The sequence below is a fragment of the Helobdella robusta genome (assembly GCF_000326865.2).
Source record: "Helobdella robusta unplaced genomic scaffold HELROscaffold_4, whole genome shotgun sequence".
NCBI lineage: Eukaryota > Metazoa > Annelida > Clitellata > Rhynchobdellida > Glossiphoniidae > Helobdella > Helobdella robusta.
Window position 1 is genome coordinate 3,044,758 of NW_008704902.1, and position 15,380 is coordinate 3,060,137.

Sequence of the window (15,380 nt, forward strand, 5' to 3'; positions counted from 1 at the left end):
AGTTTATTTTATATAAATAAAAAAAGAAACTAAATTAATTTTTAAACCTCGTCTTACGTTTTTCAGCACAAAAACATCTGTAGTGAATAAAGTCTTTCAAATAATTGAACAATTTGAACAATAAGTTTCAAAACCTGCATTTTATATCGGAAAATGATTTCTCTTGTGATCCTTCTCTACTTAATTGTTAGAAACCAACTTTTTACAGTTCTCTCCTAATTAACCAATCCTCAAAGGTTCTAACGAAACACATGCACGGTGTATGCTTGGATCCACGCTCCACACACATTACGTTTGTGTATGATAAATAGAAATCTTGTTTTCATTTGAAGAATGTCACGATAACACAAGGTACATATATCCAACCATTTCAATACCAAAATGTCCATTATTATTATCATTAGTGCCATGTCAAACAGCAAATAGTTTTTGTAATTCATTAAAAACCAGCAAAATCTGCAGCCTCAATATTTACTTGAATGTTCTTTATTATTCGAAATATTCCATTTCCAACTTCAGTCAAAAACAATGAATATTTATCTTCCTCTTGAGACCATTTAAATTTAAATTTGTTTGTAAGTGTTAATTCTTATCAATTATTACGTATCTACTTTTTCTAAAAATTATATTCCAAATATTTTCTACACTTTCTTCATTTATTTGACCACCAACTTTCTTTAATTCCTTTGAGATTTAATTAAAATTTTCATTTGTTATTAAATTTTTTCCATTATTCTCATGAAGTTCGCTTCACACAGCAAGTTTATAACATTAACTTTTTTATTATTGCAAGTGTTACAATGTTGACTTGAACATTTCACAGCGAGTTAATGATGATTCAATCCACGCTTGCTCTTCATTTTCTACACAATAACGCACCTGTACGTTTAGCCTTTCAATATTTTTCGCGTTTGTTAATTTTTTTAACGGGAATTTTTGAAATGTATTGAAATTTTTCTAACTCCTTCAACAATTTTTTTCCTCCTACAACATTTTTACTCGAATCTTTTTTCGACTTTTCTATTTTGTTTTCAAATTTGTGAACATCACTTTCCTCGGCGGTTTTGTTTCTGTTCAGCTTTTCTTTATTACATTATTAATTCATGAACTTAGTGCTCAGTTTTTTTTGAAAAAGCAATGGTGGGCAAATTTCATTGAAAGAAAGAATAAAAGATTTAGCATAAATTTGACGGCATCTTTGAAAATATACATTTTCTTAACGAAACTAGCTCCAAAAAATAACAAAATTTGAAATTTTTTGACATTTTAAAAATGACAATTTCAGTGAAGCAAAATATGACATGTGAACATACACTGCGGAGTGCATAGGTATGGAAACAACTTGTCAACATCCCAAAAGTCAGCAATTAATAACCTTATTTATTTAATTAGTAAAAACATCTGTACAGTATAATTACAAATTGTTTATTCTAATAATAACAAGTTTTTTATTAAATTAAACTCGTGAAATAATTTAACGAACAAATTATAAAGAGGAAATGTCCGCATTTTAAAAATTTTGTTGAATAATGTTCTTACTCTCACATTTTTTTTTCTTGAAATGTAAAACCGTTGAAAATTTTAAGTTTGCTTTTTGGAAAAGTGATAAGTTAGAATGCAATATTTCTTAATTCAAAGTTAAGATAAATGAATCAGCAAATAGAAATGAAACAAACCGTTTTTGTAGAACTTCAACATATGGTCAATGCTGTCTTCTTCTTGAACTTTTGAGCATTTGATGATTCGAATGGTGTATTCGTAACATAGAACATTTTTATTAAGTAGAAAACACCAATTGTACTTATATATACGAACTTTTTAGTAAATATACTCAAGTGTAATAATGTATACAACATTTTGTTAACTGTACTTATATATACACAACATTTTATTAAATGTACATACATGTATAACATTTTTATTTTATTTAAATAATTAAATTTTGGCAACACAAACTTTTGGCGTTCTTCTAATATTATGACAAAAAGTTTTTTACTAATTCGTACATAGAAACAAAATAAAACAGAAATGACAACTTTTAATAGATAAGTTTTGAAGCAATAATAGTTACAAGTGTTCCAGTAAATTCTGTTCTACTTGATTCAATTTAAAATGTAATTAAACGTTAGCGTTGTTTGGTGTGGTTATGCCTGGTTATCAGCGTGTGATCGTTGACAGCTGCGGATGTTGTAAGGCAAAATTTTTTGTAACCACAACATCCTCCCAAACAATTCTTGCAATCATTTCTTCTCGTTTTTGTTTCCTTGCTATTTTTTGTGCTGCGTTTTTGTTTACCGTTTATGCAACAATGAAAAAAAATGTTGACGAATGTTTCTCTAAATTGCCTGCTCATAGTGCAGTACAGGACAAAATTGACGATGCTATTTAAAAGACCCAGCAGATCAAAAATATCGCCGAGAGGCTTGTAGATCTCCATAAAAAAGAAGGAATAATTGATGCCACTGAGTGCCACGAGAACTCCTTGAGGCAGCTCAACAAACACAAACGACAGGACAACTGCAACCAACATCACAGTTGTCCTTACGCTTTCCTGAGTTCGTTCATTTCGAGATTTTGTTTTTTTATTTAGAGGAGTTGTTGAGCTGTTGGTAGCAGAAGGTTTGTAATCACTGGAGACTGCGTGAGTGTTGTGTGCATTTTTTGTTGAATTCAATTGGAAGATTGTGTTTGAATCGGCAGTTGTTGTTGATGGTTGTGTGATTGTTGTTGCAACAATTGTTGATGTTGATGTCGTTGTTGTTGCAACTGTTATTACAGTTGTTGTTTCTGTGTATGGTGAGGTTGTGTTTGGTGTGTCGTTGTTGACGACGTAATTATTGTTACCGCTGCTGATTGTAGCCAATGTTTCCATGACTAACTCCTCTGATGTCTTGTTAAAATAATTTTCATTCAGGAGAATGTTACGGGGATCAATAATTTGTGTCTTTTTATTTTCTTCGATGCTGTTTTTCTTTTTTAACTCAACTAAAATGTTCGAATTTGCAACTTCATTTTTTTCTTCTTCAATCTTTCTAGATTTTTTATTCGTCTTGTTGTTGCAAAACATTTTGCTTCTGTTAGACTGACCTGAATAAGATTTTTTGAAGATGTGCTGCCTGCTGGCTAGCAGTTGCTGTCTTTTCTTTTCGGCAATTTTGATCGTCACAATTAGGAGGAAACTCAGGACGGTCAGCAAAATGCAGGGAGCCAGCTTGAAGAAACCGGCGTATATGAAGTAAGTGACCTGGTAATTGTTGGTGGTTGGTGCTTGGTTAGGAAGAAAATTAATTGAAACTATCCAGCGTGAAATTTATATACATCAAAATGATTATTTAAATTAATGGCGTTTAAAATCAACCTACTTCAAAGAAAATTACATTAAAATAATTTTGTCAAACAGTTTCGAGAGATAGATAAAATGGCTAGATACAATAAATACATAGCTACAGTACAATACATTGATAAAATTAACAAAACAAATTGTAGATACAACAAATAGAAAAAATATACATATATAATAAATAGATAGATAGATACGATACATTGACACGCTACATAGATGCAACCAAGGAGTGCATAAATACAGCAGGTACATTCAGTTTCATTCTTCGGTCCAGCGGGTAAATCGATCATTTTTTATTTAAACATCATTAACATTTTTCTTTTTTGTTTATTTTCAAAAAATGACTTTAAAAATAAAGATTCAGTTCAAATAATCAGAAATTCCTGAATAATTTTTGCTACTGCGAGTGAAAGTGAATGCTATGTCGTTTAAAAACATCATTCAGGGTCTCGATCACAAAACTGGAACGACTCGCAATGCACCACAATTACACTGTTAATCCAATCAGGAATGCATCTGTTCAGATGAAAAAGGATAGGAAAGTGAATAATTGATCAATCTAGTGCTGCTGAATAAGAGTTGATGAGACACGTTCGTCTGGCTGGGTTAAGCGAGAAAGACCAATTAATCGTTACTACAGTATTTTTGCCGAGTTCTATTCGACAATGTTGTATATTATACTGACTGTTGATTGTGCAATAAGACGATGAGCATAATGTTATTAGCTGCAACCAACCATACGATGGAAACTGATGCTGGTGTAACTAATTGGATTAGAATAACAATTTATTTCTTGAAAAATGAGAAGCAGTCAGGAATGACATGCTAGTAATGAGCATTAGATAAGCACTTTGTAAGTTGAACACTGGGGATTAACGAGATACAACAAAACGGCTAACAAAAATATTCTTTTTATGCTGTCGGAAACTTCACATCGTCAAATCACACTTTAAAGGATGTTATAGCAGCATTCAAATACAACCAATAAGTTTGGGCCTTTTTTCATTACATTTTATAATTTCTTGACTTTTAATCGGTAAACAAAAATTAAAACTAATGAATATTCCATGTTGGAAAAAATATTTTAAAAAATTTATTCAAACTTTGGTGAAGTCATTGAAATATCAACGTTGTAAAGATTTTTGTTTAGATTTAAATTAAGAAAAAAAGCCAACCCTTTTGTAAAACTCAGTAGCGAAACCTTCGAACTTGTACCAATACTGGCCATGATCATCTTCTGCAATGTAGCACTGAATGTAGATGGGGATGCACATGAGGGGAGTGATGAGGTAGACGAAGATGATGGTTAGCAGGGAAGATCTCTGGTTGCAATGCACTGAACCTATTGTTGGATGGCACACCACAAGGTACCTGTGTTGATTGGTTTGGTGGTTGCTTGATTGGGTGGTTGTTTGGTTAGTTGGTTGGTCGATTGGTTGGATAAATAGTTTAAAAATTCATTGATGTTATGAATTCAGTTAATCGTTTTTAAAGTATTATAAACCACAAAACATTACTTTTAAATTAAAGCTTCAAATGTTAACTAAAAATTTGTTTGCATTGGAACCCGGATCAGACACCTTATCATTAGGCCATCCTGAGGTTCTTAACTGGTCAACGTACTAACAAATTATTTCAAAGTTATATTGATTACAGAGCACAAGTTTTTGAGAAGAGTTGTTTTTTTTAAATAAAACTTTGTTGAGAAACTTTGTAATAAACGGAAAAAAATTAGGATAAAAGGGAAGCCCAGTGAATATTTTTTGCTGTTTAAAGGGCAAACCTGATAGAGATTATTCCTTGCGAATAATCTTCTTGTAATTGAATTTAAAGACATTTACAGATCGACCCAAACAAATGACGTTTTTATGACTTAATTAAGGGCGCTTGTAAAATATTTTCACATGTTGTGGAAGGAAAGTGTGACATTTGGTGAGATTACTTTGAAATAGATTTTTTGTCGTTTGGAGTAAGATGGCCGTCATTAAAGGACAGTCAGAAGACAATAAAGTGAACAATTGAATTCAACGACATTATACGGAACAAATATTCATCGCAAACGTTTTTAGGATTGCGCACATTTTTGTATTTGAGATTTTTTCCCATTTTTTTTAAAAAAGTTTTAATTTGAGTTTGTTTTTTGCTGGAAAAATGCTTTTACAAAAAATATTTTTAATATTAGTTCACGAAGGTTTTAAAACCATGATTATGGCTTTGATCAATATGAATTAAACACATTTGTTGCGTAACGTATGTAGTACTCGTCGGTGTTTAATAAAAATTATACTGAATCAGCATTTGAGAAATTTTTGAAAATAAATGTTTGATGTTATTTATTAAAAATCAGCAAATCGATGAAACCCGCCAGGAGGATATCATACAGATGCCACAGATGACGTGGTTCAACTTCATGACGGAACACCAAATTGAAAGGTTGTTTTCTAACAAACTTTAAGATCGTTGTAAAGATGCGATGCAGGTGATGCAAATGTAGAAAGTAAGTGGACTAATCGTAACTCTGAAAAACAGTGCCGTTGCATTGACAGGTCATGCATGTCTAACTTCCTCGCTCAGTTCCATGCACTTACAAACTACTTTCCAAGTCACACGCTTGTCAACGAACAATGACGTCTAAATTTATTTTGCATGCATGTGCGAGCATCGTGACAGGCACTCAAACTTGTTTGGTTTTGTACTTAAACACAGAGTTGAAGTCGGTCACTACTCAATTGCTTTCGCAGTTGCTCACCGAACATTTTTACCGTCTGTTCTAACTTATCAGAATGTGTAATATAAGTAGTAATACAAAATAAATTATTAATTAACACAAAATAAATTATATTATTTTGTAAAACAATCTGAATGAAGAAGGATTAAATTTGAGTGCGTGGTATGTAGATAGGACAAAAATCAAACCAACAAAATAAGTGTGTCTACATTGGTCTAGATTAATAATATTTTAAAGGGTTAGTAAAATAAAAAGAAATCTTATTTTAAAGTGATAAAAATATTTCGCATGTGAGATCAATTAATTTCCATAATTAAAAAACATAAAAATAAAATTATCATTCGCTGCTACTGTAAACAATAATCTATTGAAATCAACGATTAGCATAATAAAAAACATAAAAGTTTCTTAATTTTCGCGACAAATTGAACATATAATTCAATATTTTATAAACATCTTTAAAAACGTTTCAGCTAATAAAATTTTTAAAAAATACCGAAACATTATTAAGGAACTTTTTTAATATATATCCCGATAAGACATAATTTTTGTGTTCACTTGATTAGAAACATTACTGACCTTATGATGATGTGAGTGATAAGAGATGATGAAGTTTGAAATTGTGGATACGTGAACGAAACCACAGATGAATATGATAGGAACATTTTACATTAAGACCTCATCAGAAAGGAATGCAGCATGCAAATGGCTGCTAATGAAACATTGTGTGTTTGTGGCAAGCTCTGATCCAGTGTCAAGCCTCTCCGACCATCGCTCCATGCTTCCACCAAATTACAATATTAATTAAAAAAAAATAAGAAATGTGAAAAAATTCCCTAAAAACTAATACAGAAGAAAATGAGTTTAATAAATCAAAAAATTTTAGGCCACAACAAATAATGAGAATGATGTTATGAGTGGAGAGAGAAAGAGAGAGAAAGAGTGTGTGTAGAGTAGATGCAGTTTACAAACGGTAGCCAAACGTCCACCATCATCTGAATCATTGATGATTCTCATCACCGCTCACCACTCAACGTCAAATGAGCCGTACACAAAAATACTTACAAGCTGTATGAACAACTAAACAAAAAACAAATGCATTGTTGAACTTCTCTCAAATAAAAAAATGTCAAATCCTATTTGATATCGTTATAAACCCCTCGACAAATTATGAAAACGTGTCCACAAATTCATTCTCAAGATAGCATTGCAAATATTTACATTATTACTGAATGTTTCTGTCTTAGTTTCATTCAATTCCTCATGACCCATACAAAGTTTCAATATTGTTCAACTTTAAGCAGACGTTCTAAAACTGAACATTAAACATTCGAATGGACCTCGTGCTAGCAATGTTTATTAACAAAATGTTTTCATTTTGAAATGTACTGAGCTATTCAACAGTTTTTGAATGTTAAATTTTCAAAGAAAATCTAAATTGAGGTAAACATTTTATCTTAATGAAGTCTGTAAAGTAGATTTTTAGGGGGTGCACGACCTAACGTTTCAAATAACAACGAACGTTTGATATATTTCTATTTAAAAAATTCATCCAACCCACTCAAAAAGCTTTTGAATGGAATGCGAATAATTAGCTGAAAACATGATGAATGTAATCAAAACATTCAACAATTGCTTCAAATGATTCTGCGAAACAAAATGGCGGCTCACTTAGGAAAACCCACGCACGGATTCAATCCATTTTCAAGGAAAATGCCCACAAAAGCGGCACAGAAAGGCACAGAAAGCTAACACACAAACAATTCATTTTCTGGTAGGCTAATCGCAAGCACACACACTCACATAAATTTCAAATATTTACTAAATAATTTTAATGTATCGAAGATTGTTTGTTGCTGTTTGAAGAGGAGAAGAAGACGAGATGAGATTTGTAATAAAGGTGAGGTGCAGATTCACCGCATGTAAAACTGGAGTTCAATCAAAATGTATCTATAAAAATTTTATGAAATTTACGGTGATGTTTACATTAATGACAGCTTGAATATAATTGCCAAAGTGAGTTTCGTGTGAAACTTTCAGTCATATTTTCATTGTTTAATTTATAAAAAATAAATAAGAACTAATTCGCATATTTAGATAGATTAACATTTAGAATAAAATTATGTTAGTCGAATTCGAAATAATATTTAATGGAATCCAGAATGTTTAAACGGCCTACTGCAATCTGCACAATCAATCAATCAAACTTTATGGTCAACATTGATATCAATACATTTCTAATGTTTAAAATGGGTCAAGTGCCAACAATTGTTAAAAAGTCAATATATGTTATAATACTCGCTGTCGTAACCGATTTACGATGCGACGGGTTCAAATCTTCGATTGAATAAAATACTCCAAACAGTTATTAGTTATTAAACTTTATTTACAGAAGAAATCAACTAATCGTTTATTTCCAGTAAATTCAAACTAATGCAACAATTAACTTTTAAATTGTTTAAAATCTATCGCTATGACAACGTCAACAAACAAATCAAATATTGCTTTAAATAATTCACCGAATCGCTATTCACGAAATCACAAAATCACGAATTTCACTAATCACGAATATCACTAATCACGAATATCACAAGCCTCTTACTGGCCAGGAAGTTGATGATAATTGTTTGAAGGCATGTTTTCAAGGCATCATAATCTCAGATAATCACGTTGAGCGCGAATGCAGCTGCCAAGTTTAGACAAACAATCATAAACAACAAGTCACACAAACAGCCAACCACACAAACAAACAACCCCACAAACAAACAAACCACAGATACAGCCAACTACACAAACAAACAACCACACACACACAACCACAAACAATCAACCACAAAACAGCCAACCACGAGCAGCCAACCACACAACCAACCTCACTCACACATACTCACACACATCTGCACTCACAGAATCAAACGGATATAATATAGACAATATAAAATATACACAAGTTAAATACACACAAACAACAAACTCACAAATACAAACAAACAACAGTCGTACGCAAACACAGAATAAACACTGGCATGTCTTCGGGCAGACATGTTTGTAGATATTGCGTGGCACGGCAACTTATTGTGAAGGATGCCACACAGAGTAAGCAGGCCTGTATAATTCAGTTTCTGTGCCATCGCTTGTAGTTAGCATGGCTTTCATTATATGAGTGCCACTCCCGTAATGATGATTATCTCAGAACATCATAAAATTTCATTCATCACCGTTTTATAATATGTCATTGCTCTATAGCTGCCTCTTTTGTTGACACCATAATTTTAAGCTCACAATAATTCATCTATTTGTACCTCATGAAGGGTATCGCAACAAACTTTAAATGTTTTTTAAATTTTTAGCGGTAAAGTTCAATGGTTTAACTGTTAAATGTTTTAATAAAAAAAGGCTTAAAATTTTTTGATAAAATGGTTGAGGCAAAAAATTGTTCATCATTTTAACAATATCAATTCTATGTAGAAATAAAAAGGAATAGTCAAAAATTTTGTTGAGAAATTTGTTTGACAAATAAAATGAATGAAAATATTGTTCAATATATATTAAAATTTTTTGAAATAAAATATCAGATAAAAGTTTGATGAAGCGTTGTATGTCTGACAAACAAAGGAATGATTGCTTACTTCCTATGCGGAAATGTGCATGTTGTTTTTGTGGTTTCAATCTTTATGATTGAAGAGATAACATCGCGAAATTATTCAAAAGCTTTCAACCGATGCTATTTTCAAAATATAAAACTCATTTCACAACATAAAACAAACAAAAATTCAGATGTTTTCCAATCATCATCAACCATTTAGATGATAAAAATTGTCTTCGGATGACGATGACAACATCATGGCACCAACAACAACAATCTGCTAAATCACCAAAGCGCCCATTTTACTGATCAACAATAAACAACATCTTCACCAATATTTTTAACGTTGTTTTTCAATACTTCACTAAAATGCTGGAATGTTCAACCAAAACATAGAAACCTTTTATTTTCCGTAATACTTTTTTCACACACACACACACACACACACACACACACACACACACACACACACACACACACACACACACACACACACACACACACACACACACACACACACACACACACATATATATATATATATATATATATATATATATATATATATATATATGCAATTATTGATGAAAATCACAGCATGTTTTACCAGTCACCAAACGGGTTTGAGGAATGTCCAGCAAATTCCTATTGTTGAATCTCAATCCTGGATAATCAGACGTTGAATCACGTTTAGTCAATCTACCTACCAAGTACGGAGGAGCACGCCCATTTAAAACTTTGAACATCAAAACAGCAATCTTAATGTACGAAAAATATATATATATATATATTTGTTTATTGAAGAACATAAAAAGTAAAATGTCGTAAATTGTGAATGTGAATCGGAAGTCAAACTGATGAAAATTGCGTTCCTGCGTTTTTTATGTCCAATTTGAAATGACGTTGAATTAATGAAAACTTACGTTTATTGTTGTTTATTTACATTTCAAGTTAAACATTTACTGTATTCATAGAAACAAATTTATTGTTTGAATATACATTCATTTAAAGCACATACTGTATATATTTTACATATACCGACAATCACATGCACTTAAATACATATACCTAATCGTTGAATTTATGCTAAATTTATGCTAAAAATAAAAAATGTTAGAGCAATTAGTCTTCCATTCGGGTAAGGTCACACAATATATAAAAAAATAACAAAAGAAGTCATCAACTCACCTGAAAACTGCGAGGAAAACAGTGAGCCACATGGCGATTGTGTGCGTCGTGATGATGAAGTTTGTGTTGAAGAGCAGGTACAAGACCCACCAGTAGTTATGCATTTCCGAGATCTTCTTCACGCAGTAAAAGTAGGTTGCGTAAGGAATGTAGCTGATGATCGTCGCCAGGTCCGCCAGGGCCAGCGCGGTCAGTATTTGATTGAAAGGACTGATCATGTTCTTGCGCGTCAACACGATGATGTTGCAGAGGTTGGACACGAAACCAAAGCAGCAAACGCACAGACAAATGTAGCCGTGGTAGGGCTGGTAGATGCTGTCGAATGCGCTCAGCTTATTACCAATCCACGTCAGATTTTCCGGCATGGTTTCATTCTGAGAATTATTCCACGGAATTAATGTTGTTGTTGTTGTTGTTGTTAACATTATTTTAGCAGACGTTGTTAGGTTTTCAACATTATTTTAGCAGACGTTTTTATGTTGTCTACATTAATTTAGCAGACGTTGTTATGTTGTCTACATTTGTTTTGTTTTGGTTGGTGTTGTTGACGAATGTTACATCACTTTTATTACATCGCATGGCAATCCATAGTCCGTGTAAAAACAATTTTTATTACGTTCTGTTTATTTTTTATTAACAGCTTTTATTGTACGTGTTGCATTGTGAGGAAAGCATTAACCGTAATACGGCCACCGTAATGCAGTTGTTATATTTTGTGGTGTCTACTGTTTTGTTATTGTTGTCCCTCAGCAAGTCACTGTGGTAGAAACAGATGTTGTTGAGCAATATAAGATGGAATTGCGATGTTGATATCAAATCAATCATGTTTGAAGTAGGACGTTTAATCAACTTTTGTAATTCTCAGAACCTGATGTAAATAAGTTACAATAAATTGTTGGTTCAGAAATTAATGCTAATCAACATTTGATGAATCGTTTTTTCATTAAATTTTAAGAGCTTGGAAAAATATTCAATCATAACTTTCAAAACTGTTGTTTTACTTACCTTATAAACATTTGTATTATCATTATGAAATGATATTCAGAGGGATGTTGGTGGAGAGCAACTCGACTCCGTCCTCCATAAGTTTCACTCACTTTACATTTTGTTGGCTGTTAAATTTGACAATTTTCTTTTGACAATTTTTTGGAAACTATCTTGAAAACCACTTGTATGAAAATTTTACATTTTGTATGCACTAATGTACAATGTGTGCTCGTTAACATCTGGCGCAGATTGAACTGCAGAGACGTGTGGTGGATATGTATGCAGCACTCTGTTGCACAAAAATTATACTTTAGATAATTTGGCGCTAAGTAAAAATATATATATGTATATGACGTCACATTACGCGCAGCTCTGCGTTTGTCAAATTAGGTTAATAAAAAATTTTAAAAAAAATTTTGTAATTTCAAAAAACTTTTGAAAATTTACTTATAAATTGGATGCTGTCAGCTTGTATTTGAGAGTAAATATTTTAAATGAAACTGACTTGTTTTGGACCAACATTTACTCTGTATAATTCACAATTCAATTCTTTTATTATTTTCCATAATCTCAAAATGCAAAATAAAAAACGTTAAAAATGTCTGCTGTGGAGTGTTTGGAAGATAAAATTCAACATCTTTCACATAGAGTTAAAAAAATTTCAAAATCTGTCAAAAATAAAATCTGCAAAATAAATAATAAAACTAATTGATAAATGAGGCTTTCTAACAAACAAAAAAGAACAAATAAGTATGGTTTATTTATGAAAGTTTATCAAGCTGATGAAACTTTCTGAATACATTTGAATATTTATAAGATTAAAACTCGGTACAACCTTTTAAAGTTCAACGTGCACTTACCTTAAGAACGAAGTACTCAGAGCAAAAACGAAATACCATAAAATCTGCAGGTGTGCAGCATTAAACATTGGAACATTAGACAGCGTGCAACTCACATCCAGAAAGATATGCGGACAACATGCGGATTAGCATGCATTGGGGAAGAGATTTCTCTGCTTCCTAGTTGATTATCATGTGCATAATTAAAAACATTTCAGACCTCCTGTCAACTCCGCACAGTCTGCACGCACTTCAATACCACATGTACGAGTTACATGCAAGTACTTAAAGGTGGGTCACTTACGGGCGCGACGACAGATGAATATGCAGGCATCCTTTAGAGATTCAACGTAGAAATCTCATATGAATCTAAATTATTATTATTGTTATTATATCAAGGATAGGTGTACACCTGCGTTATAAATGTTCCATCTATTCATATAAATTAATGTATAATGATTATTAGATATATTAAGAATTGCATTATACTTCCTATGCAGTATTTTGAGTAGTCTGTATAGTATAGTATAATACATCATAGTTTAGTGTAGTCAGCATTCAATAGAATGGGATAAAATAATTTTTTCATTCCGACTCCAACATTTATATGATGACCACCTAATTAATAAATTGATCATTATAAAGATGAAAATAATAATAATAATTATTATTAAAAAGAACTAATGATCGTAAATGTTGTTCTATAGCATTATTTTAGAGATTTAAAAAAACCGAAAATGTCACCGTTATGTTGATTTTATTATTTCGTTTAAAGATCATCCTATTGATTTGTTACTAACGTAACCCTGCGAGCGTGTGTGCCACATAAATGTCACTTCAAATCAAATGGGATTAGTGTTTTGCTGACAGGTTGTTGAATGATAAATATGAGAAAGAAGATGACAAGATGATGATGGAGATAAGATGATGATGAAAATGACGAAAATGATGATGATGATGAAAATGATGATGATGATGATGAAAATGGTGATGATGAGGAAAATGATGATGATGATGATGAAAATGGTGATGATGAGGAAGACGATGGTGTTAACAATATGGTAAAATTAAGACCTGTTGAAATATCGCAACAAATAATAAGATAGATTGTTATAGGGTTATAAATGTAAAATACTTTATTAAAACTCTTATGAATAATCTTTAAAAAACTTTTGTTTAAATAACATTTAATGAATTTCAAAGAATTTTTTAAATATTTTTAAATTCATTGGAATCCATGAATGGAGCCAAGCGCAAACAGACACCTCATTTATAAAATCCCAAAACCAAAATTTAGAACCAGTTTTACATAAAATAAGTTATATAATATTTAAAATGATTTATGCCAAAAATAATATACAGAGGTTAAATGTTGTTTTTTGTGAGAAATGCATTAGAATTTATTCAAATAAACCAATGAATAATGTGCGGTGGATGAAATGTCACAAGATGAAAAATTTTTATTACTTTGTAAACCGGCTATTCTAACATTGTGTGCAATCATTTATAATGAAACAGTGGAATAATTTCATAGGATCAAGGTAGAAGTTTTGGCTAAAATTTTGATAGATTAGATTTTTTTTTAATTGCTGACTGTAAAATGAAATTTATACTGTAAAATATACAGTAATGTTTAAATTTGATTGATATTTGCGCTATATAACAACTTTCAGTATAATACAAAAACCAAAAAAAAAGATTCAATAAACAATAAGTTCTACTATTTTGTGCACGCAATTCTAAAATTATTTTTCAAAATAAAATATCTCAGATTTATCTGTAGATTAGCTACAAATGATTGACAAGTTTTTTTTTCTTTGAATTGTCATCCAACACTTTCTGCGATGAATAAAAAATAAATAATTTAATCGATTGTAAGAAGATCATTACTTTTTTAATTGCCACACTTGACAAAAATAAAAAATATCTTCACCTTAGTGCCACTTGAAAAATTCATAAAATGTTAAAACATTCGATAGCCTTCTGGAGTTTTTCTCAAATCGATAATTACGAAGAAAATGTGAATGTTATTTGGACTTGATCTACGCAAGAATTGATTTGTTAATCTTCACCATCCTGAGCTCGCTCTTATAAACATTGTCCACAAGCTGATCTACGTTGTTCCACAAGGCTGGTTATTTATAGTTTTTGGCTACTGGCTGGCTTCCTGTTTTTTAGAATGTCTAGTTGCATTTTTTCAATAAAACATCTTAAAAACTTTTATCTAAACTTTTTGTGTTCTCTTCATTAGATTAACGAATTTATCCATCTCATATTGTTTACTTATTTTTATAATTAAGTTTACTAAAACAGTTATTACATATTCTGATACTCACAAATTGATAGTTTTTTGGTCAATTTTTAGACTTTATTTCATTATTGTTTTAAATTTGAAATAAATCATACACCATTGAAAAAATAACTTTCACGAGATATTATTTTTAATTTTCGTATTCACAAACTGATCATAATTCTAAATATAACTATTTATTGAATTTAATTTGTTTTGAAAATCTTATTTTCTTAAATGAAATAATTTTTGTCTATTTAAACAAAAGTTAAAACATTCATCATTTACATGAGACTGATTCCCTACCTGCTCAAACATTTTTATTTCAATGTTTTATATGAGCAGTTCTGTAACATTTGAAAATTTATATTAAAATTAATTACTGGTGAAATAATCTTTTTTTTATCATCATTAAACGG

The 15,380-nt window shown here is 31.1% G+C and overlaps 1 protein-coding gene across 1 annotated transcript; it reads right to left on the reverse strand.

Moving 5' to 3' along the window:
* Positions 1–2,125: 2,125 nt before the first annotated feature.
* HELRODRAFT_66868 (hypothetical protein) lies at positions 2,126–11,210 on the reverse strand (the record flags this gene model as incomplete). Its single annotated transcript, XM_009024235.1, has 4 exons — positions 2,126–2,603; positions 3,084–3,244; positions 4,519–4,714; positions 10,846–11,210. 4 exons carry the CDS (start codon positions 11,208–11,210, stop codon positions 2,126–2,128), a joined length of 1,200 nt encoding a protein of 399 aa, XP_009022483.1.
* Positions 11,211–15,380: the final 4,170 nt, after the last annotated feature.